At 46.8% G+C, this 19,791-nt stretch overlaps 8 protein-coding genes across 8 annotated transcripts; 3 read left to right on the top strand and 5 right to left on the bottom strand.

Moving 5' to 3' along the window:
• Positions 1-279: 279 nt before the first annotated feature.
• F4822DRAFT_388899 (Choline/ethanolaminephosphotransferase) lies at positions 280-2,578 on the bottom strand. The gene is made up of 4 exons (XM_051456924.1): positions 2,411-2,578; positions 1,860-2,308; positions 1,637-1,779; positions 280-1,561 (listed from the first exon to the last, which is right to left on the bottom strand). The coding sequence occupies exons 2-4, from the start codon at positions 2,165-2,167 to the stop codon at positions 768-770; spliced, it is 1,245 nt and encodes a 414-aa protein (XP_051317694.1). The 5' UTR covers positions 2,168-2,308; positions 2,411-2,578; the 3' UTR covers positions 280-767.
• F4822DRAFT_388898 (Coatomer, gamma subunit) lies at positions 2,579-6,245 on the bottom strand. The gene is made up of 5 exons (XM_051456923.1): positions 6,021-6,245; positions 5,641-5,951; positions 4,272-5,586; positions 3,400-4,218; positions 2,579-3,338 (listed from the first exon to the last, which is right to left on the bottom strand). Exons 1-5 carry the CDS (start codon positions 6,094-6,096, stop codon positions 3,106-3,108), a joined length of 2,754 nt encoding a protein of 917 aa, XP_051317693.1. The 5' UTR covers positions 6,097-6,245; the 3' UTR covers positions 2,579-3,105.
• F4822DRAFT_388897 (DUF1613-domain-containing protein) lies at positions 6,234-8,653 on the bottom strand. The gene has a single exon (XM_051456922.1). The coding sequence runs from the start codon at positions 7,943-7,945 to the stop codon at positions 6,449-6,451; it is 1,497 nt and encodes a 498-aa protein (XP_051317692.1). The 5' UTR covers positions 7,946-8,653; the 3' UTR covers positions 6,234-6,448.
• Positions 8,654-8,822: 169 nt separating this feature from the next.
• On the top strand, positions 8,823-10,309 carry F4822DRAFT_388894 (anaphase-promoting complex subunit Apc5). The gene is made up of 4 exons (XM_051456921.1): positions 8,823-9,214; positions 9,403-9,477; positions 9,604-9,696; positions 9,773-10,309. The coding sequence occupies exons 1-4, from the start codon at positions 9,187-9,189 to the stop codon at positions 9,919-9,921; spliced, it is 345 nt and encodes a 114-aa protein (XP_051317691.1). The 5' UTR covers positions 8,823-9,186; the 3' UTR covers positions 9,922-10,309.
• A 207-nt stretch (positions 10,310-10,516) lies between these two features.
• F4822DRAFT_109102 (methyltransferase TYW3-domain-containing protein) lies at positions 10,517-12,107 on the top strand. Its single transcript, XM_051452443.1, has 2 exons — positions 10,517-11,216; positions 11,295-12,107. Exons 1-2 carry the CDS (start codon positions 10,701-10,703, stop codon positions 11,790-11,792), a joined length of 1,014 nt encoding a protein of 337 aa, XP_051317690.1. The 5' UTR covers positions 10,517-10,700; the 3' UTR covers positions 11,793-12,107.
• F4822DRAFT_388891 (DUF1690-domain-containing protein) lies at positions 11,805-12,904 on the bottom strand. The gene is made up of 3 exons (XM_051456920.1): positions 12,587-12,904; positions 12,465-12,522; positions 11,805-12,393 (listed from the first exon to the last, which is right to left on the bottom strand). The coding sequence occupies exons 1-3, from the start codon at positions 12,640-12,642 to the stop codon at positions 12,007-12,009; spliced, it is 501 nt and encodes a 166-aa protein (XP_051317689.1). The 5' UTR covers positions 12,643-12,904; the 3' UTR covers positions 11,805-12,006.
• An 89-nt stretch (positions 12,905-12,993) lies between these two features.
• F4822DRAFT_109184 (bifunctional P-450:NADPH-P450 reductase) lies at positions 12,994-14,802 on the bottom strand. The gene has a single exon (XM_051452444.1). It carries the CDS (start codon positions 14,460-14,462, stop codon positions 13,092-13,094), a length of 1,371 nt encoding a protein of 456 aa, XP_051317688.1. The 5' UTR covers positions 14,463-14,802; the 3' UTR covers positions 12,994-13,091.
• Positions 14,803-16,274: 1,472 nt separating this feature from the next.
• Positions 16,275-17,949, top strand: F4822DRAFT_425132 (uncharacterized protein; the record flags this gene model as incomplete). Its single annotated transcript, XM_051460284.1, has 3 exons — positions 16,275-16,719; positions 16,884-16,964; positions 17,132-17,949. The coding sequence occupies 3 exons, from the start codon at positions 16,275-16,277 to the stop codon at positions 17,947-17,949; spliced, it is 1,344 nt and encodes a 447-aa protein (XP_051317687.1).
• Positions 17,950-19,791: the final 1,842 nt, after the last annotated feature.

Here is a 19,791-nt window from a genome sequence, read left to right as displayed (position 1 = left end):
TCATGTAGCTTTGAAAAGCTCAAACGTGCCTCAGATGGTGAGGGGTATTTATAAGCAGAGCTGGCGGACGTGTCGACGGTTACGTTACCTATGTTGTGGAGGTAACGAGAGGGGGTTCTTGGCTTGTTAGTTGGTAGGTAGGTAGATAGGTGGATTTGAAATCGAGGTGAAATGTGGTTATAGAGTTGATTTCATACCAAAGAGTAAAACTTTTGGAGACTCACTGGCTTCTTTTGCGTAGATTGGATATTCAGAAAAAGGTGAAAAGAGAAAAGAAGCAACAGATCATGACTTATATTGCTGAGTTGAGAGTAAATAACGACATTTTAGTTGTCCGTCCGCACCCGTTGGTTTTTCGGGTGTCCTTATTATCGCTGACCTCCCTGTCTTCCCTTCCTGCTTTCTTTCCCATGGGTATATTGAATTCCAGATATCCTTCATCATTAAAAACCAAATAATCCCATGTAACAAATAGTCTCAGCATAGACGCCTAGCTCCCCGCCTTTCATTTCATCTGTATGTGATTTGTTTCTATCTTCCGATAGATATATTTCCTCTTGGTATTTCCTTTTGCTGGATTATATTGGGTATCCAGTTTCATCCCAAGCCAAGCTAGATGAGAAGGCCACTTACGCCCCCAACACCCAAGCACTCTACTTCTTTAGATAGAGAAAATCATTACCCGCCCAAGTACTTAAAGCCCTCCCGTTCTCTTAATACGAATCTTCCTCGTATGAACGGTAGATAAATACCATATATCCCAACACTTAATTCGCCTTCTTCCCATTAGCCTGCTCAACGCCCTCCACATACGGGTGCTTAATCGTCAGACACCAAATATCCAAATAATCGCAAATCGTGACAATAACATCAACCACGAAAGATCCGTACACACCGACCGCCATACCTAGCATCAGGAACATGAACGCGACTTGGTACACGCCATCTCCCAGCGCGCTAGGCCAGCCTGAGGCCCAACCGACATGCGCCTGTAGAATAGGACCTAGGGAATCGATAACGCCGAAGGCTAGGGGTAGAGCTAGGATATTCCAGTATGGGAAGGGTAACTTGACAAGGTGCGCGGTAATCACCTGGCCCACGCTATACGCATTCACCATCCCTGCAAAAATAGAAAAAGGCACAAGATGTTGCGTCCGGATCACGGGCTGCAAATACAAATACGCAGCCACCAAAACCCAAGTACCAAAAAACGGCAACAGGCCAAACAACGCCCATCGACTGCGATCACCCCGTGCCCGTCGCGCTTTTATGACATTACGCGCGCTCTCGACGGTGTTGAGGACTAACACGATGGTGCCTTGCACCATGTACCATTGCGTGAACGTGAGGTCGTAGATCCATGATGGGATGTTGAGGGTTGTGGGCACGTGGAGGGTGGCGAACATGGATTGTTGCCAGAAGGAGGCTCCCCCCATGTACCCTGTGAGTGCGTAGACGAAGACTAGGATCAGGATTCCTTCGACGGGACCGTTGACGATGCCGAGGGTTAGGGTCTTGGTGTGGTATTCATCCCAGGTTTGTACGTAGAAGGTTTGCAGGGCTGTGCGTGAGTGTATTTGTTAGTGGTCTTTGTTTCTTTTCTGGGATGGGGGATAAGGTATGGTGGGTTACGCACATGCGAAAAGCGTGGCTACCGTGTACCAGCTCTGCCCCATGTTCTGGGAAGCAGCGAAGATTAGGACTTCGAGGGATGTATTGAGGGCGTCGACGCCATGGTCGAATAATTCACCGAGGGGTCCGCTTTGTCGGGTTCGTCGTCTGATGAAACCAAATTCACGAATTAGCTACATCGTATATAGTAGGAGTAAATTCATTGCATTTATTTCCGTGACACATACGCTTGCGAGCCATCAACAGCATCAAAAGTCTGATATAAAAATAGGCCAGCAGCCCATGTATAATAAACCCAAGGCGGGCAATCCTGGTCGAGCGTCGGGTTGTACCATAGCAGGGTAAAAAAGTTGGCGACGATAAACATGAAACCAGTCAATGTGATCAGGTTCGGGGCCATCCACATGGGAAAGCACTTGATGACGACATTGGTGTAGAACGGTTTCAGGATGTATTTCGATGTCAGGGAGTGGTCGACGCCGGAATACTTGTACAACTTCAAGTTTGGCAGGAATTCCTGCCGTACGTACACCATCTTGACGATTCGATGTTTGTTCTGTTCGGCGATGCGGTCGAGGATAAACTACCTAGGTATTCTAGTTTGCTATAATATCGGATTTGAACGAAGGCGGTCACGGATGTCGATATTGGATATTGTTGACGTAGTGAAGAGAAGCTAATGAATTAGTGAATGGTCCGACGAGACCGAGACAATTCGTCTAATCCGCTTTGTTGTTCTTCGAGGGGTCAAAGAAACCGAAAGTGTCGACTAACACACCTGTCTTCGTCAAATATTATGATTATGTTATTCCTTTTAAATAAATTCCTTTCTAGATTAAATTAAATAGTAGGTAAAAGGAGTGGATATAGTCAAAAGTTAAGTGAATTGGCCTTGCAGCAAAGCTAGGGCAAGAAAAAAAAAAACAGGTGTGCAGAAAAAACGTCATGGTGTGCATGTGTCAGACCCATTTTCAAGAATTTTAACTCAATTAGCGCGATTGATGTGCTCTCATTTTCGCGTTTGCGACGTGTAAATTAGGTGCAAGGGTACCTAGAATATAGCACTAACCCCTGTAGCACTCCTGTAGCACCCCTGTCGATAGGCACCTGAGTACCACTGTATCTTAGCTAAAACCGGAAATGGTATTCGATGCTCTCGTGACACTCCTATAGGAAAGACATCCGTAGAAATTTCTGGACTTTTGTAAATTATAGGTTAGCTTGATTCATACTTGGATTCGTTCCTCTTCCGGTTTGTTTTGGTAGTCGAAACCCTACCACTACATTCTTCTCTACTCTCCCTATAAACACGGATGGGGACTTGGACTGTGTATCTCGTCGGATTCATACAAAAGTCCTACCGTCCTGACCCCTTTCCTCGATTCTCTAGTTAATATGCATAAGATACCCTCAAAACCGAAAGGACATCGCTCATCATTTTTTGCAGAAACGCCTTTCCAGAAACCATCATAATTACGCGACGGATGCCACCACTATGGCTGCTACGTTCTCCTCTTCACTGCGTACTGTAATCTTGGTTGTTACACCAGATTTGGATGAGTATGCCATCCGAATATTCGCAACAACCTTTCCACCGTTGACTGTCTTGCCGAGAAGCTTAAGTTGATGTGTCGTCTGGTTGACAGGAACGTCCGTGCCTTCTAAAGGTTGTAGCGAAAGCGCCTTGGCAAGTTGTTCCGTAGCATCTAGCTTCAAGTTAGTTATACCATCTCAACAAAGCACAGACGTAAAAGGAGAAAATCATACCTGCGATGCTGTTGACACCCGATAATTGCATCGTTTCTTCGGCCTCCTCACCAGAAGCACCAACTTGCTCCCATACGTGGTTGAAGTTGCCAGCAAATGTAGGGATCACGTAATCGCTACCCGCCAGATCAAAATCAGACACCTCGTACTCGTCCTCGTAGCCGCTCTCCTCAGGTTCGTTGGTTGTCGGGTCAATCTCCTTGCTTGTAAACTTGAGTATGTTGGAGAAGGTAGCCGTAGGTAACGATTCTTCGCCGTTGATTTTCTTGAATGCCACGTAGATCTTTCCGGGTTCGTCTGTGGGGAGTTTCTCTGCCTGGATAATGAAAACTTCCTCGAGCTCTTCTTCGTCGGAGGGGGTCGCTACGACCGATACATTCTCAAGGACCGTAGCCTCAAGAGTGTTCTTGACCTCATATTGGAGCACAATGTGTTCCTTGAAGATATGCTTAACGACGGTCACGACGTATTCCGTCTCGGCTTCAGTCAATTCAACAACAGGAGATGACTTGAGAACACTGCCAAATTCCTTCATCTCTGGGATAGCCATAAGTTCTTGAGCGTACTTCTGGGCAGCTGCAACAGCCGAAGCTTGTGCTTCTGCTCCTGTCGGTGCCGCCTTGGTGGGGCCGGTCTTCGGTGGCTTGAGCGACGGTGTGGTCGCGGTAAGCTTCTTCGTTCGGTCTTCGGCATCTGCTTGTTCCCGAGTGACAACCGGGATCTGGCTGATGTCGAAGGGGTTTTCGAAAGCTGATTTGTCATCTGAAGTTACATACATGACAAGCTGGTGTTCAAAGTATGGCAGAGAAAACATGTTTTCTGTGCTATAATTAGATTTTTATGATGGCTGTAAGTTTCTGTGGGGTACTCACCGTTCTTGATGAACTGGTTCCCTAAATCATCATCCTCATGCATTAATCTGAGATTGAGCGCAGCACGATCACGAACCTCATCATCCACATCGTCCAAGCATCGAGTCAATAGAACATCGACGCTGCGCTTGACTTCAGGGTCCTTCTGGCCTACACCAAACTTGGCCAAAGCAGTAACAGCTGCTGCCCTGACGATGGCATTCTCCAAAACGACTCGGTTGTAAATGTAGCGGATATACTTGGTAGGTTGAGAGGTCTTGGGTCCTTCAAGACCTAGAAGGTGTAGAATACGAACGGCCAACTTGGTAAACTCGCAGTCTTCAATGAATTCGCAAAGATGGGCAAGAGCTTCTTCCTTGGAATCCGGTACGAACTTAATAAGATCGAACATGCTCTCTACCACAGCTCGCTTGAATTCATAACCACCTTCGTCACGGAGTATGCCACTAAGGAATGAAAGCATGCCTGCTTGCTTGCTAGGGAACTTCAGGCATAATGTTCGGATAGCTTCGACAATAGTAATCTTGAACTCGTCCGTAATTTCGGACATAAATCCGGAAATTTGCTTCATCAATCGGTCCACACTTGCTTCGTTACCAGTCTTCAGGAGAGTCGTGATCGCAAACGTAGCAATAGATCGGTTGCTGTTCGAAATGAGCGCCTCGATATCGGGGTTGCAAACGTTGACGGCTTGCGGCTTGAAGGAAGCGAAATTATGTAGGATTCGGAGGGCGGCGAATTTGGTAACGGCACGAGGCGAAGAGAGGAATAATTGTAGCACATGGACAGCTTGGGTGACCTCGGCGTCTGTAACATCTCTTATGTCGCAGATTGCCTTAGCAGCCTCGAAGTTGACCATTTCGCTCTTATGCCTTAACCATCCGTCCAGCAGCTGCATCATAGGTTTCCTGAGCGAGTGATCCTCCTCGGCTAGTTGTGCAGCTAATCGGACTAGCATAACGATAGCAGCAGGGCTCTTCACAGCACCAGCAGCGCCGAATTGTTGCACCATCTTGACTAGGGCCATCCTGTCGTGAGATCGCATTTGGTATAAGAGACCAATGGCGTGGTATTGTGTCATCGTCGAGTTATTAACTGGAAGCGAGGCAGAAGAGCCCGAAAAGCCAAGAGAGAAGCCACCGGAGGACTTGGTTGAGGCAGCAGCCTCCTGGGTTTCGGATTGCCATCGTCGAACGACATCCTTGGCGATAGGGAGGAGATGGTAGGAAGAAACGAGGGCGGCGGAAGAGACTGAAGGGTTCTTGTCGACAATCGCTGTCTTCATTACTCGCTCGATCGATTGGACGGTTGTGGCCTACACGGCGGTCAGCAAAGGCGGTACAAGAGCTAGGATATCCTTTAAGCTCACGTCGATGATGCGACATAAGGCTCGAATAGCATTTGGTCTGTAAATTGCATCGGTGCTACCGCCAGTATCTTTCATTATAGTGCTTGTAACCATAATAATATCCTCTGCCGAGTGGGCAAGCTCTTTAATGACCAAATGAACCATCTGTCGCAAGCTGGCATCTTTATTTTGGAATAGCTTCGAAATACCGAAGAAAAGGGTAGTGGCTTCATTCGTGGGGAACTTCTCGCCGGTGTAAAGGAGTAGAGCAATCTTTGTCAATAGAATGCGACATCTTCGTGGTTGGATTGGTGAACTGTTGAACAATCGAGCTTCACACCGTTTAGCTAAAACCACCGTAGCGGAGGGGATCATAGAATTGGAATTGAATTAAAATATACCTTCTTGGAATACTTGAGTACGATCGACCTTGACCAAGCCGAGGTCGGCATCTTCATCTTTCTTGCCGTAACTCATGGTGGGTGGGTGAGACGGCGATGTTAAAGGTGAAAGTTGAAGATATCGCGGGTCGTTGGTGGAAATTCCAAATTCCAAGTCCAATTCTAAGTTCAATCAATTCACACTTTAATTTCGGGCCAGCACAACTTCCCTAACGCCTTTGAAAGAGCGACGTTGCAACTGCTTAAGCTAAGTCACATGATCTACGCTAAAAAGACACGGTACCCACTTATCAAGCCACATGTCGGGTACGTACATCATCTCCTATACATTACCCCACTATCCTCACCTTGACGAAGACATCGAGTCACTACCTAAGGACAGCATCATTAAATTGATTTTCTTTCTTTCTTCTGATTTTATTAGGTTCTTAGTGACCTCTTGGGGCAACCTTCGTAAGCTTCATTACATTGTCTGCAAAACCCTCGGTGCCACCATATTTAGTCAGGATATCTTGTATATCCACAGTTGAGCATGGACAGCTTCTTTTCCTGCCAATCAAACCAACATTCCTCGTACTTGGTATCCTCAACATTTCAGTTTCTGTCTTCCAACCACAGTCTTCTGCGATCTTTTTAATCCATTCGACAAGTGACGAGTACGCCGATGGTGATTTGCCCTGGGCTTTTGGTGCCGGAGCTCTAAATCTTGCCCCAGTAAGATCATGACTGCAACATGGTATCATGATGAATGGACAATCTGATATGGTGGCAAGTATCGGTGTCCAAGGTGTTAACTCATCAGCATGGTTAGATATGATAAATGTTCCTTTGGGAAATAAACCATCGTGGATCATACTAGCATTATCTGTGTCGTTAGTAGTCTCGTTATTTGAAACTTCCGTATTTGAACGAGGGTCAATAACTGAGGGAAGCAAGACAAGTTGTTGGAGGCTGTATTCAAGATTAGACCCCTCGCCCGTCGTTTTGGAATAATTATCCCAAGATTTGCGTTTTCGCGCATCAAACCCCCATCCCGTGTAACCCTCTTCTCGAAGGATATATACTAAAAGGCCATTTCCGCTGCCAATATCGACGAATCCAGGGAATAAAGAATCCCGATACATCTGAGCCCATAGCTCGATGAGAAATGCCGCAATACTGAGATCTTCAAAAACATGTTTTGAAGGATCCGTCACCTCGGCCCATTCTTCGATAAGTCGCCGGGCATACTTCTCTTTCAATCGAGCATATGTATTCTGAAGAGGTATCTGGGGGACAATAGCATCGTGGTGGACTCGTTTGACATATCCTGCTTTGGTACCTTCTCCATGCTTGTGGAGCACGGCCAAAAGGTTGAGACCCGTTTTCACCAACTTTGGTGAACGATCTTCATTTTCAAAGAAATGGTAATGGATGGAGACGGAGCCTTCGCTACTCTCAGGATTCCATTCATGAAGAAATGCTATACCTTGCACCTTGGGGTGGTAAAATGGCATATCATCTGGAGAGGATATATGAGGTTTGTAAATAACCATAGATCTCTCTACATTGCTCGGACCACTCCCGCGATATAGTAGACATGTTTGGTCCAAAGGCTGATCTCTCAAGGTGTTCCTGGGAATAAGCCTCCGTACTAACGTTTTATCCAAAGTCAATTCCCTGAAATGGATGATGGTTGGTCGTGTGACCGTGGAAGAGACATCGGATGTCATGTTATGATTAGAGTCTTGCTCATATAAGATGTCGGCCCGGAATAACCAGCCGGAATTGATATTCGGATTTCGAATCAGGTTCATCATGACCTTGAAGAATATCTCTGAACCAAATCCACAACTTTTCCGGAAAAGAGGTGTCCATTTCGCTCCGGATAAATCTTCAATCGGACTCGGAGATCCATCGGTATACTCTTCAGCTTCAAAGCCCATAGTGAAAATATGAGGATGGGTGGCCTCAAACCATGTGTTATCTGCAGGACTTATAAAAACCGGTATATGAGTAGGTCGATCAAAACCACACAAGCTGACATAAAATATTTAAATCAGTCCACGGTGAGATCGATGTTCTAGATGTCCTATTTCGATAGTGTAAGGCCAGCAGGCCACATGCAGACATGCAGGGGTCAGCTGCTAATAAAGGTAGGTATCCTCGTGGATATGTACATACATATGTATGTTTATGGTAAGGATGTGAGGTTTTAGTGGTTGATCGACCGGAGAGTAGGTGAATAAAAGGGAGTTGTACCTGGTATGTATTAATTGATTTTGACCCAAGTAATGTCGAGTGTCACATCGAAGTTATTCCAGATTTCAAATTGTTGTAACTTTCAGGTAACCTCAATAGTTTAGTTGTACGACATCAGGTTAGCCGATAATGTCTTATGTTGGTTTAGATTTTCTTCCCTCTGGTAGCACATGCCCTGCTATCTGTTAATTTCCTGGTCGTGATGGTGTGCGATTGCGATTTTGTGTGGCATGTGCTTGCTGCATAATTCCGGCATTTGCGACTTCCAAGTGACCTCAGATTGAAGAACTTATCCAGTGAGGAGCCAGTGAGGAGGCGAGAGATACTAAGGTACTTAGGTACTTTTCGTCTACAGCTTCTCCGCAGAAGGATGTTTGGGGGGTTAAGTTGCCCGATAAGGCCACTAAATTTTCCATGGGTGTCACGAACCTTCTACCGGATAGGCGAGAATGAACCACCTTGGAAGGAGGCTCGACCGCCCCCAACCGCCCTCTAGCCCGGACCAGCCTGCCAGGTGCCAAAAAACTGACCCACTTATTAACTCCTTCACCCCCTTGCCGACTCACATTGGATTTGGAAGGGTTGACCCGCAAAAACCAGTGATTGTTGCCCCTCCATTCACTAGTCTCATTAGGTAGTTCACTGCCACTTGCTACTTGCGGCCTTTCTCGTCCCTCTCTCTTTTTCTACTACAAATTGGAATCCGCCCACCAACAACAACAACGTCAATTCCATCTTTTTACATATCACCACCGCGTTTTCGCAACCACAACATCGTTCTCTGTTTATCGCAGCAGCCAGCTTTTATTCTTCAACAACATCCCTCACCAATACAAGCGAGGCTACTAGCACAGTCGTCGGTCGCTTCATTCCGAGTTCATCTCCACGAACCCTTTTCCCCAAGTCACCCCGTAAACTCGAGTTTATGTCAATCGAAAACCTCAAGACCTATGGTACGTGTCGTCCCTACCCCGACGAGTATCCCGGCAAGCAGAATACCATTGCTGGTGGCGTTAGATGTTGATGTCGGTTCATGTTTATCGGAAACATCCAGCCTCGTTGTTATCAATATTTGACTCACCAAGCTTGTCGAGGCATCTCCCTTGATCTATAAGCATATGCTAATCAATGGTTACAACAGACCCCTTCGCCGAAGCCGATGAGGATACAGGTGAATCAAAGCAAGCCCAGAATTATATCCATATCCGTATCCAGCGTACGTGTACACAAACTCCGACACCCTCACATGTGGGGTCATCAACATCCGTGGCACCTCCTTTTATCTTTTATCCCCCGATATAACCAATACAATAATTCATGACGCTGACTTGCCTTGTTCCAGAGCGGAATGGACGTAAAACCTTGACCACGGTTCAGGGTCTTCCGAAGAAATTTGACCAGAAGAAAATCCTGAAGGTCATCAAGAAGAAGTTCGGTATGTGGCTTCTCCACTTTCCATATACGGTAGTTCGTTGTCTCAGATCATCGAGGCTGACTTATGTTCCTAATAGCCTGCAATGGAACCATCGTGAACGACACCGAGATGGGTGAAGTCATCCAGCTACAGGGCGACCAGCGCAAGGACGTTCAAGAGTTCCTCGTCGACAAGAAAGAGGGTCTGGAGCTTGATCCTAAGACCATTAAGGTCCACGGTTTCTAAGCCGACGATGTCCATAAGCCTACCGTAACGCCTAACAACCGATCACGATATACGCAACCGGATGGTCAGCCCTACGTGTGCCAATGCCCTGGGCGATTGTGGGGGACAGCCTTGATAAGCTGTCTGTCGCATCGTGCCGAGGGCTGGACCATCGATCGAGGCGTTTACGGATTGGCTTGGACATGATACCCCTTGTTGACTTCTACATGAGGCCTCTATTTTTCGGGATTGCTTGGGCAAGGCTGAAGCCGGCCCTGAGGAACTTGCTAATCGATGATTTACACGGAGACGTGGTATTATGGATGGCCTGGGCTTATAAGGCACACTCGTTATCAGTTCTGCGATAGTATTATACTCTATGAATCAGAACAGTCTCCAGAATTGTTGCCGTATCATAATCAAGTGAAAATATGTCCCGAAATAATCTAAACCCCACCAACCTCGGCATAAGATGTTTCTGCGAGGCACCGTGGTTGTAAAGTCGCTTGCGCAATTATGTTTGAGGCCATCTGAGAGAGTCTATGGTCTTAACTCCTTAAATACTCTTCCGTTGTAGTTAATTTACGGTAATTTTACGTATAGTTCATGGTTTGCCATTTTTCAGTGGGTTCCTAGAAATCGGGCAATTCTTTTTTATTTTCTTGAGTCTACAACGCTACACTCAAAACTTAGCTACCTTACAATTTCATTATCCTCACGTGTAATCCAAACAGACCCTCCAAAAAAGAACAACAAGACTTCTAGGGTAATTCTAGAAGGAAATCAAACGATCAAAGAAAATGAGGGGTCGTATTCTACCTACACCACCCCCCGCCTTCGCACAAAGAAAGAAGCGCATCTTGGAACAACTCGCGGTGCCGGATGCTGAGTACGCGGACGCGTCGCCTAAGGGGACGGTGGATGTTGGGATTAGAGGACTGATTGATGTGGTTAATGGGTTGGATGGGTTTGTTACTACGAGTAGTTGCGCGGGGAGGGTTAGTGTGTTTCGTGAGGGGTGTAAGAAGGTGGGTGGCGAGAGTAGTAGTGCTGATGGGGATGGGAATGGGGAGGGGGAGGGAGAGGGAGCTAGGAGTAGGACAACTGCGGGTGTTGGCGGAAAGGGCGGAGGGGGGAATTGGTTGTTCGTTTCCCATGATCCGGTCCCGCTTGAGGGTGTGGACGGGGCGGAGCGGGATTTGGAAGGGTTGCTTGGGTTGAAGGGGGGGGATCGGGAGGAAAGGGGAATAACCAGGGGAGATGCCGTGGGGGATGTCACTGCTATGAGGCTTGTTCACTTTAAGTTTGAGCCGATGGTGAGTTCGCTATCTTGGTTCATCCCGTAATTAAGGCCACGAGGTGCGGGAAGACTAGGCTGACTTGGGACTTATCAGATTCTCCATGTGCTGACGGCTTCGCCTGAACATGCCCAACTACTTCTCCGATGCGGTTTGCAGGCTGGATTCCGAGAGAGCGGTGCTGTCAGCTTGACTGCCGCAGCTGGAGAGCAACATGCGACTCCGATAGTCGCCATTCGATCCATGGGTCTTTCGTTTGAGTCCTTAATCGGGTATCAATCTGGTGACGATGATAGTAGTCTGCAGTGCACCGTGTCACCAACCTACCTGCGGACACTCATTGGTATAGCTAATAAGAGGTTTATCGAGAACGCAAAGAGGATTGCTAGATTCGAAGCAGCTCTCGCAGAGGCAACTGGACCGTCAAATACGAATGGGGAAGAATGGGAAGATGCACAGGTTCGTCGGGAGAGGAAGAGGGCGGAAGGTTTAAAAAGGAGAGAAGAGCTACAGAAACAGAGACAAGATGCTGGGGCCGCTCCGGCTGTAGAGGTTAATACTCTAGATATACCCCTAAATGAAGATCTTACATGAATTACTTGAGCACAATCACGTCCCAAATTGCGAGATAAAAAGGTGATCAATCCTCTTCTATACAGCTCTTCTTTTCCCTGAGCGCTCCCTGTAAAATGCTATGCCGTAACGTGTCGATTATTGGTACAACAGAGTATCTATCAAACAACGATGATGGAACCCTCCTCCCGAAGCGTTTATTTTCCGTCTACTGTGAATTCATCAAGGAAATAGCTCACGAGACAACCTTCTCAACCCACCCCTTCTCTAGGCGTCTTACCTCCTCCTTAAACGCCTCAACCTCACGCCAGCAATCCAACGGGCGACGATCATTCTCTAACAGACATCGTACGACCTCTCCGCGCGCCTTCTCCACGGTCTCAGGTACTGGTTTCAATTGTTTCCGCTTGTCCAAGCGTGCTCGTAGGGCCTCGACTTCTTTTGATACTGTCTGTCGACTTCGTTGTTGCTCCTCGGGACTGTTTTCGGGGAGGGGCTCGGAGGTTAATTTTTCTTGGGCTGCTTTTAGGAGCGCGCTTTCTTGCGCTTCGAGTTTGCGAAGTTCGGAGGTTACTCGCGCTTGTACGGCGAGCTCGAGGGTTTGCGCGCGGGATGCGTCGGTCTGGCAAGATATATGATTAGTATACGGGTATGTCGCTAGGTCTGGTAGGGAGGCAGGAGGTAGTAGCTTACCTCAGTGCTCGATTGGAGGGATTCGACGATATCGTGGGATATGCCTACGGGCGAAGATCTACAAGCATCGTCAGTCGGTTTGCTGCTATGATTAAATATGAGTGCCCAATAATTGAACTTACGCCTTCCAGACATGTGAGGTCTGGCTCGCCTCCGGCTTTGACGAGCTCGAGCCCATGTTGTGTCGGCTTCGTCAATGACTGGGCTGGATTGTTGGTCTTGATTCTCGATCTCTGATGCTATACGAAATAATTCCCGAGCTTCTGACGGATCCCACCGACCGGAAAATGTCTACCGTGCGAATTGGATTGATAGGTGAGTTGTAAAGTTGCCTGACACTGTATCGATTTTTCGGATCGAAGCACCGACTATTTTCACGTGACATGTACATAATTGTATAAACAATTGCATAAATATCACATTGCGTCATTTACCTTATGTACAATTCTATGATTCCCTCTTCCGAAGACGCGTTCCGACACGGAAACCTTCCCATCCCTCTTTCATATTAAACGCTGTGGTATAAATGCATCGTCGTCGAACTTTTATCTTTATCATTATCATCCCAGGATTGAGATATGAATAGAACTACAACTTTTAACATGCGATTTAATGAAACATTCAGATTCAGTTCCTAGGTTTTACCCTGACCTTGAAACCGACTGGCCTCAGATTGAACCATCCATCCTGCTCAAGAATGTATTCTGGATCAACCATCTCAAAATCAACCTCCATTATCAGCTTCGCTAGCGTCGTCATACTCCATTGCCATGCCCAGTGCTTCCCAATGCATTGTCTCTTCCCATTCCCAAACCATTTCTTCACTCCCTGAGGTAAGTTGTCGAACGCCTCTCCCATCATACGCTCAGGCTTGAAGGCAAGAGGCCGGTCAAATACTGTTGGATCCCTGTTCACACCCGCGAGAACGATAATCATTGTTTGGTTATGCGCTACTTGGTATTTTCCGCCAGCCAGTTGTATCGGTGCCTTACTATCACTCGGTCTTGGCTCAATATTGAAGCCGGGCGCCGCGAATGAGAGTCGCAGTGATTCGCGCACGATGCCCTCAATGTACTTGAGCTGCGCTAGGTGCTCGTGTTTGAACTCATCGTCGCCAATTACGGTGTCCAGTTCTTGTCGGGCTCTAGTGACTGCACTCGGGTTCTTGCATAGAAAATAGATGGCGGTACTAAGGAGTGCCGGCGCTGTACTGCTACCAATCGGCATTGAAACAATCTCATCAATCAATTGAGAATCTCTTAGCGCCTCGCCCGTTTCCGGATCCTTAGCGCTCATCATCGCCGCGAGCACGTCCTGGCGGTCCGTTGGATTGGCCTTGCGATGATCCACCATTTCTTGGGCGTACGTTCGCATCGTATTGGTAGCCGATTTGAATTTGCCGCCAAATAGCCAATTGAGGAATCCTGGACGCGTGGGTCGCTTCATAGCTTCCGAGGTCGAGTCCTCCATCCCCTTGATCATTGGGTGTTCGCGCCCGTAGAGACAATTCAATTTTTTGCCGTACATTGTCAGCGTCGTCGCCTCCAAGTTCAATCTGTTCAGCTCGCCAATTGCGGACACTTCGTTTGCGGAGCCTTCCAATCCCTTCCACTTTTTAATAATCTCGGAAGCTGTGTCCCGCATCTCGACGAAGTGTTCCGCGAGCGATTGAGGACTAAGTCTAGGCGCGATGATGCGATGTGCGATACCCCAGCTCGGCTCGTCCTCGAAAGCCGTGAACAACGCGTCGTGGACCGCATACCGGATTTCAACGATCGGACCACCGACGTACTTCCGGAATCGCGCCTCGTCGCATAATTCTTCTGCGATGGCCGCGCCTGCTACGAATACGATAGTCTGTCCGAGGACTTTGATCTGGAATATCTCGCCGTATTTCTCTGACAGCTCCCGCAGCGATTCCCATGTATTATTCGGATTGACATCGAAGACGTTGCCAAGGAGCGGTAGGCCGGGTGGCTTGGGAATTGGGAGAGACATGGTGAGTATCTGTTTCTTTGCGTCAATACTAGAAGGGAGACAGAAGCCCGGATGTAGGTAGGCGAACCATCTAGCGATGGGCCATTAATAATTAAGGGACTGGCAACTACAAGCGTTCAGGTCACACCGCAATGTGCGGGTGCGCCGTTTACGTCACAATGTCTTATGATCGATATTGTCTTGATTCTAGGTACTCCCCTGGACAACTCATCGCGCAGCGGTTAGGTTGAGTAACCGCACACAATGCTATTGCAACTCCGGCATGGTCCAATCTAGCGAGGCTATGACGAGGACACGACTTGCTCCCCTCAGTTTCACGCTTCAAGACACTCAATTGCTTTACGAAGACTAAAGTTGTTTGGACATACATTCAACATGAAGCTCCAATATACGGTTTGGTTTGGTTGTTTTGGTTTGTTTTGGTTTTGGTTTTTTTTTCGCTTCTTTTTTTTCTTCTTTCTTTAATTACGGCGGGTGGGGAATTTATAATATTGAATTTACTTGGGAAAGGTATTTGCGCTGTGGCTTGCGCAACGGTGCCGATCATGAGGGGTTTCTTGCACACTATCGGACAAAGCTGCGACCTATTGGCATTGATAGAAACCAATCGGGAACGAGATATTCTAATACTTGGTGCTCTGCATACACGTACGTTATGGCAGGGCAGCTAGTTACCTACCTAGGTACCTGTGCGTATCAAAGGTAGATGTCTCTGAAAATGGCTTTTGGTGCTTGATATTTCACATCCGAATCCCCAGCACGTATTTAATTCCCCCAGAAAACATTTCACCTCTGAAATCGCTAATATTAACGCCATTTCTCTTGAGGCCTCTCGACTTATTATCCTCCCCCTATTACGGGGCATGACGCCGCAGTACCTACCTAGTTTCCCATCATCCATGGCGCGACCATGTAGTCTCAGGCATACATAGGTACCTAGCGGCTATTCTACGCTACAACCTTATAAAATCGGGTATTATGACCGTATACTTACAGCATCAAGTCCTTAAGGCAGATCAAGCCCAATGATAACGATAATTCCCGACAGCTGCCCATTGGATCTTCATGGTGAAGAGCCGTGAAGACAAATCGGTAAATTAACATGACCTCTCGCTCTAGATCTAGTAAACTATGACCAGCTTGAATGGAAATAGGATTACAGCCTGCTTGAGGAATACGCACATTTACAGGATAACACGTATGACCAATAGTTACTCCTTGAAAAGATGCCTAGTACCTCGATACCTGCCTAAGTACCTACCTACCTACCCGCGTAGGTACCTGAGTATGCCACGGGACCGCTGAAAGAAATGCGTGGCGTCGAGTCTCTAGGCGCCTCAGGCATCTCAGGCACCTAGAAGCCTCGCCATACACCGGTAGTTCCCCTCTATCTTGTTTCATTGCGGGGTTTCCTACTCACTCAAGCCATACAGACAACGCGGCAAGGTTATCTATCATATATTCCCAATATTCTTACCATGAGGCCACACAGGCACCAAGACTGTAGTAATGTCGATATGTCATTGATTGAATTAAGAGATTCAGCAAAGCAAGGCTGCGAATGATGTAGATTGCTTGCCGAAGCTGCAAGCTGCTTTGAAGGACGATGGTCTTGCTCCGGTCAGATTGACGTCAGGGTCTCCGCCTACGTCCCTGCGCATCTGGACCGACATTTGCCTATTGAGGTTTCACTCCATTGGAAATCAGGAGACGACAGTCCACAGAAGTTGGAACTAGTAATTTATGGGGAGGTATGCGATTTCGCCTTGTTGCTATCATGTGAAGAATCTAACCAGTGTCTATTAGGACGAAATGGGTATACTATGGCTCGAGTTCCCATGTAGGCGCACACCGTACGCTTATTCTGATAGTCATAAATGTGTCGAGTTCGTCAAGAGCCAGCTCGAGTTGTGCAATGGCCATGCTGAATGTGGCGATGACGCGGATACGGCTCTCGCGTTCCCGAAAACTAAGGGGTCTGCCCGGAAGCCAAGCCGGCTATTGAAGATCACAGACACTGGAGACGATCTAGGAGTCTTATTGGTGCAAACATCAAACATCGAGTACGAATACACAGCATTAAGCTATTGCTGGGGAGATAAAAAGGCAGCGGAGAACATGCCGAAGACGACTCGACACAATTTCCAAGAACTGACAACGAAAGGTCTTGTTGTCTCTTGTCTTACGAATACCTTCCGGGATGCTATAGATCTGACTTTCAAGCTTGGATGGGAATATATCTGGATTGATGCGTTCTGTATTATTTAAGGAGATCGGGATGACTGGGACAAAGAATGTCAGAAGATGGTTAGTGGATATGGTGAAGCTCAGCTTGTCATCGCAGCAGCGCACGCCAAAAAATGGAAATGAGGGCCTATACAGCCCCAAAAGACCTCATCACCGTGTTGACTTTCGTTTTAGGTCCGAGTCCTCACGAGGCCATATACGGGCCATTGTTGAAGAGGCAAGACAGCATGAGTTATGGAGAAAAGGGGAACAATAGTGGGTAGCTGACAACCTCCCTCTATTCTTGAGGGCTTGGGCGTTCCAGGAAAGGTTTCTCGCTAGGTGCATTATCCATTTCACATCAACTGAGTTAATCTGGGAATACCGGACCCACGTCTATTGTGAATGCGGAGATTTACAAGATGCATCTAAGTATCCAATAGAATTTGGATTAGGGGGGACCTTCAAGACAGAATATCAAAAGATAGCACGCTGGGGTAACGACCTGGAGAGATTAAAATTCTGGCATGATATTGCAGCACAATTCAGCTCGAGGGACATTACACGACCCTTGGACAGGGTGCCAGCATTAGCTTCGATCGCTAGGCAAATGGATATGCCGGGCGAGTTGGGCAGGTATCTCCGCGGACTGTGGGAGGATACTCTGCCACGCGGGCTGTTGTGGTGGTCGGAATACACCGACACAAATCGATTTTATCACCAAGACCCTCAAAAACCGACGCATGTAAGGCCTAAAGGGACCTACATCCCTTCATGGTCATGGCTTTCTGTGGAAGGCCGTGTCAGTACATGGGGACGGGGGCAGCAGTCGTTGGTAACAAACATGGATATCTGCTATAATTTATTGGGCGAAGATCCGTATGGTAACTTTGGGGAAACGACAATTACCCTCACCGCAAAGACTTCATCGATTAAAATCCGCTTCGAATTAGAAAACAGTTCATATCCCGTATATGTGCAACGGGAGGGTTCCGAAAAGAAACACCTATTCCTTCCGGATACACAACCCTTTGAATTTCCAGCGGAAGAACTATCAAAGCTTCATCTGGTTGCGCTGCAGTTCAGCCTTGACGGTATTACGTATGAAGATCCGCGTCGGCCGCGGCTGAGGATCAACGCTTTGATATTAAGACGAGAGGCGGAGGGATCCGCTAGGTGCAAGCGCATCGGCATAGCAGATGTCACTGAGGAGGCTTTCTCGGACCATGATTTTAAATGGGAATCTATTGTCCTAACTTGATTTTCATGGATACCAACAAAAACAGGAAATACTTTAAAGGAAATTGAAGGTGGACAAACAACTCCGAGAAGAATCCCGAACCAACCCTTGCTACCATTCGCACCGCGCGGCCATACTTCAAGCGTCTCATATCTTGCTACGTTGCTCGTTCTAAATCAGATACCCAATTATATACTTAGCTAGAGAATAGACTTGCAATAACGACGACGCATTGATATAATAGCGGGGGTTGCCCCTAATTTCGCGTGTTGAGTTATTTCAAAGAGAAGGAATGATGGAATGTCGTTCTCTCAGGTCTTCGTCCAGCTTTGTACTCTGGGCTACCGTACTTTCGAGCCGTTCTAGAGAGATCTCTCGACAGACTTAGGCTTTCCACAAAGCTAGTGGGAATTAATCGATCTCCGTCACAATTGTGAAAGCAGTGCCATCAAATCTAAAGAGGCAGCTCGTGTTCGAAGCAATTATCTTCGTTAAACTTGGCGAGGTATAGCGAAAGTTGTTATGGTCTACTAGGTACGTGCCGACGTGGGGCGCTCCGAGTAGATCACAAACGTATTGACTTGGAGACTACGGCAACATGCAGGATATAGTATGGATGGAACATGAACGCGCATAGTTCGGGAATACTTGGCATATCATAGAGTAGCTAGCAACAGGTGAGGGAACTCGGGAGTGGTTATTGGTTGAAGAGTCGGATATGGGCGTTGACCACTCTCCACGCTGCTGTTAGTCCTGACAAGTTAATCAGCTATAGTAACCGGGCGATTTTAGACATTGCGATTTATCGCTCAAAACCTAGCAAGATTGGTGTAGACGGCTATCTCGCTGTTCATACATACAATGAATTCTTGCCCTAACACCGCTTAAAACTAACCTTTGGGGAGAAATGATGGTTTAAAAAGCCTGTGGGATGTGTATAGACTATTCGATACAACCTTGATCCATATATCGGCGACTTGACGGCGCTACATACGATATGTTTAACTTAGTGCGGTGCGATTTACCCATAAAATCGCTCACGTTACACGGATCGGGGTTACACTTCTTTGAGAGTGTCTGTTCTATTCGGACTACTACTAACTATTAATCCATTTTTCTTTGAATTGAAGGGTTAAAGAAGAGTGGATCGTTCAATACTGATGTTGCAATATTTATCGCCGATGTTGCCATTAGTATTAATTGTGGTTCTTCTCCCATCCCAGTCTATTAACCATGTTACAGCTCCCCTTTTCAAACACGATCATCAAAATATCACTGGCATAGAATAGCCATGTTTTACGAAAGTCCTGCTCGTAAACATGAAAATAAAAATTTCACGCCACTGAATCATGTAATTCAATTCCTCCATGTGAATGGTCCATTTAGTTTCTGCACCGTTATCTTTGGAAAAATAGAATGTCGTCACACTTAGCATGGATTGCAACAGTACGCGTAAGCTATTAGTACTTCTGCTAGAAAAAGTCCCCCGGAATATATTCATGTATGAGTCCTTATATTAGATTTATGCTTATTGTCTTAAGTAATTCGTAGCAACATCCAATCCATAACTAAGTATTCATCACGATGTAGCTATGTTGAAGTAATTACCTATCGTTCACCTACTTATTATCGCATTTTTGAAAGTGAATATGTTAAATGACGCTAGGAGTTTCTAAACTCCTCACTCTCCGCCAATTATTTGGTCGGGCTTGTCGCGGAATTAACACGGACTATTATTCGGTTACGCGTCCCACAGTTTCAAGATCCTAAACTGATCGAGGAGCAGTTCCTGAATGTGATATGTCTTAGATTATTTACGGTTCCAAATTGCATGTCTTCGTCATCAGATAACCGTCGTAAAAT

The sequence above is a fragment of the Hypoxylon trugodes genome (assembly GCF_022578975.1).
Source record: "Hypoxylon trugodes strain CBS 135444 unplaced genomic scaffold F4822scaffold_2, whole genome shotgun sequence".
Taxonomy (NCBI): Eukaryota; Fungi; Ascomycota; class Sordariomycetes; order Xylariales; family Hypoxylaceae; genus Hypoxylon; species Hypoxylon trugodes.
Note: the sequence above shows the minus strand (reverse complement) of the source record. Positions and strands in the feature narration are given on the sequence as shown.

What these genes read in the sequence shown, in the direction of transcription:
- F4822DRAFT_388897 (XM_051456922.1), bottom strand. Translation starts at nt 7,945, where the DNA reads ATGGGCTTTGAAGCTGAAGAGTATACCGATGGATCTCCGAGTCCGATT.
- F4822DRAFT_388891 (XM_051456920.1), bottom strand. Translation starts at nt 12,642, where the DNA reads ATGGGCTCGAGCTCGTCAAAGCCGGAGGCGAGCCAGACCTCACATGTC. An exon ending in ACCTCACATGTCTGGAAGGC is followed by an intron (nt 12,523 to 12,586) that starts GTAAGTTCAATT and finishes CGATGCTTGTAG; the next exon opens with ATCTTCGCCCGTAGGCATAT. An exon ending in CCCTCCAATCGAGCACTGAG is followed by an intron (nt 12,394 to 12,464) that starts GTAAGCTACTAC and finishes ATATCTTGCCAG; the next exon opens with ACCGACGCATCCCGCGCGCA.
- F4822DRAFT_388894 (XM_051456921.1), top strand. Translation starts at nt 9,187, where the DNA reads ATGTCAATCGAAAACCTCAAGACCTATG. An exon ending in CGAAAACCTCAAGACCTATG is followed by an intron (nt 9,215 to 9,402) that starts GTACGTGTCGTC and finishes TGGTTACAACAG; the next exon opens with ACCCCTTCGCCGAAGCCGAT. An exon ending in TATCCATATCCGTATCCAGC is followed by an intron (nt 9,478 to 9,603) that starts GTACGTGTACAC and finishes GCCTTGTTCCAG; the next exon opens with AGCGGAATGGACGTAAAACC.
- F4822DRAFT_109102 (XM_051452443.1), top strand. Translation starts at nt 10,701, where the DNA reads ATGAGGGGTCGTATTCTACCTACACCACCCCCCGCCTTCGCACAAAGA. An exon ending in ACTTTAAGTTTGAGCCGATG is followed by an intron (nt 11,217 to 11,294) that starts GTGAGTTCGCTA and finishes GGGACTTATCAG; the next exon opens with ATTCTCCATGTGCTGACGGC.
- F4822DRAFT_109184 (XM_051452444.1), bottom strand. Translation starts at nt 14,462, where the DNA reads ATGTCTCTCCCAATTCCCAAGCCACCCGGCCTACCGCTCCTTGGCAAC.
- F4822DRAFT_388899 (XM_051456924.1), bottom strand. Translation starts at nt 2,167, where the DNA reads ATGGTGTACGTACGGCAGGAATTCCTGCCAAACTTGAAGTTGTACAAG. An exon ending in GCTGTTGATGGCTCGCAAGC is followed by an intron (nt 1,780 to 1,859) that starts GTATGTGTCACG and finishes TGGTTTCATCAG; the next exon opens with ACGACGAACCCGACAAAGCG. An exon ending in GGTAGCCACGCTTTTCGCAT is followed by an intron (nt 1,562 to 1,636) that starts GTGCGTAACCCA and finishes ACTCACGCACAG; the next exon opens with CCCTGCAAACCTTCTACGTA.
- F4822DRAFT_388898 (XM_051456923.1), bottom strand. Translation starts at nt 6,096, where the DNA reads ATGAGTTACGGCAAGAAAGATGAAGATGCCGACCTCGGCTTGGTCAAG. An exon ending in TACTCAAGTATTCCAAGAAG is followed by an intron (nt 5,952 to 6,020) that starts GTATATTTTAAT and finishes AACGGTGTGAAG; the next exon opens with CTCGATTGTTCAACAGTTCA. An exon ending in GAACCAGTTCATCAAGAACG is followed by an intron (nt 4,219 to 4,271) that starts GTGAGTACCCCA and finishes ATTATAGCACAG; the next exon opens with AAAACATGTTTTCTCTGCCA.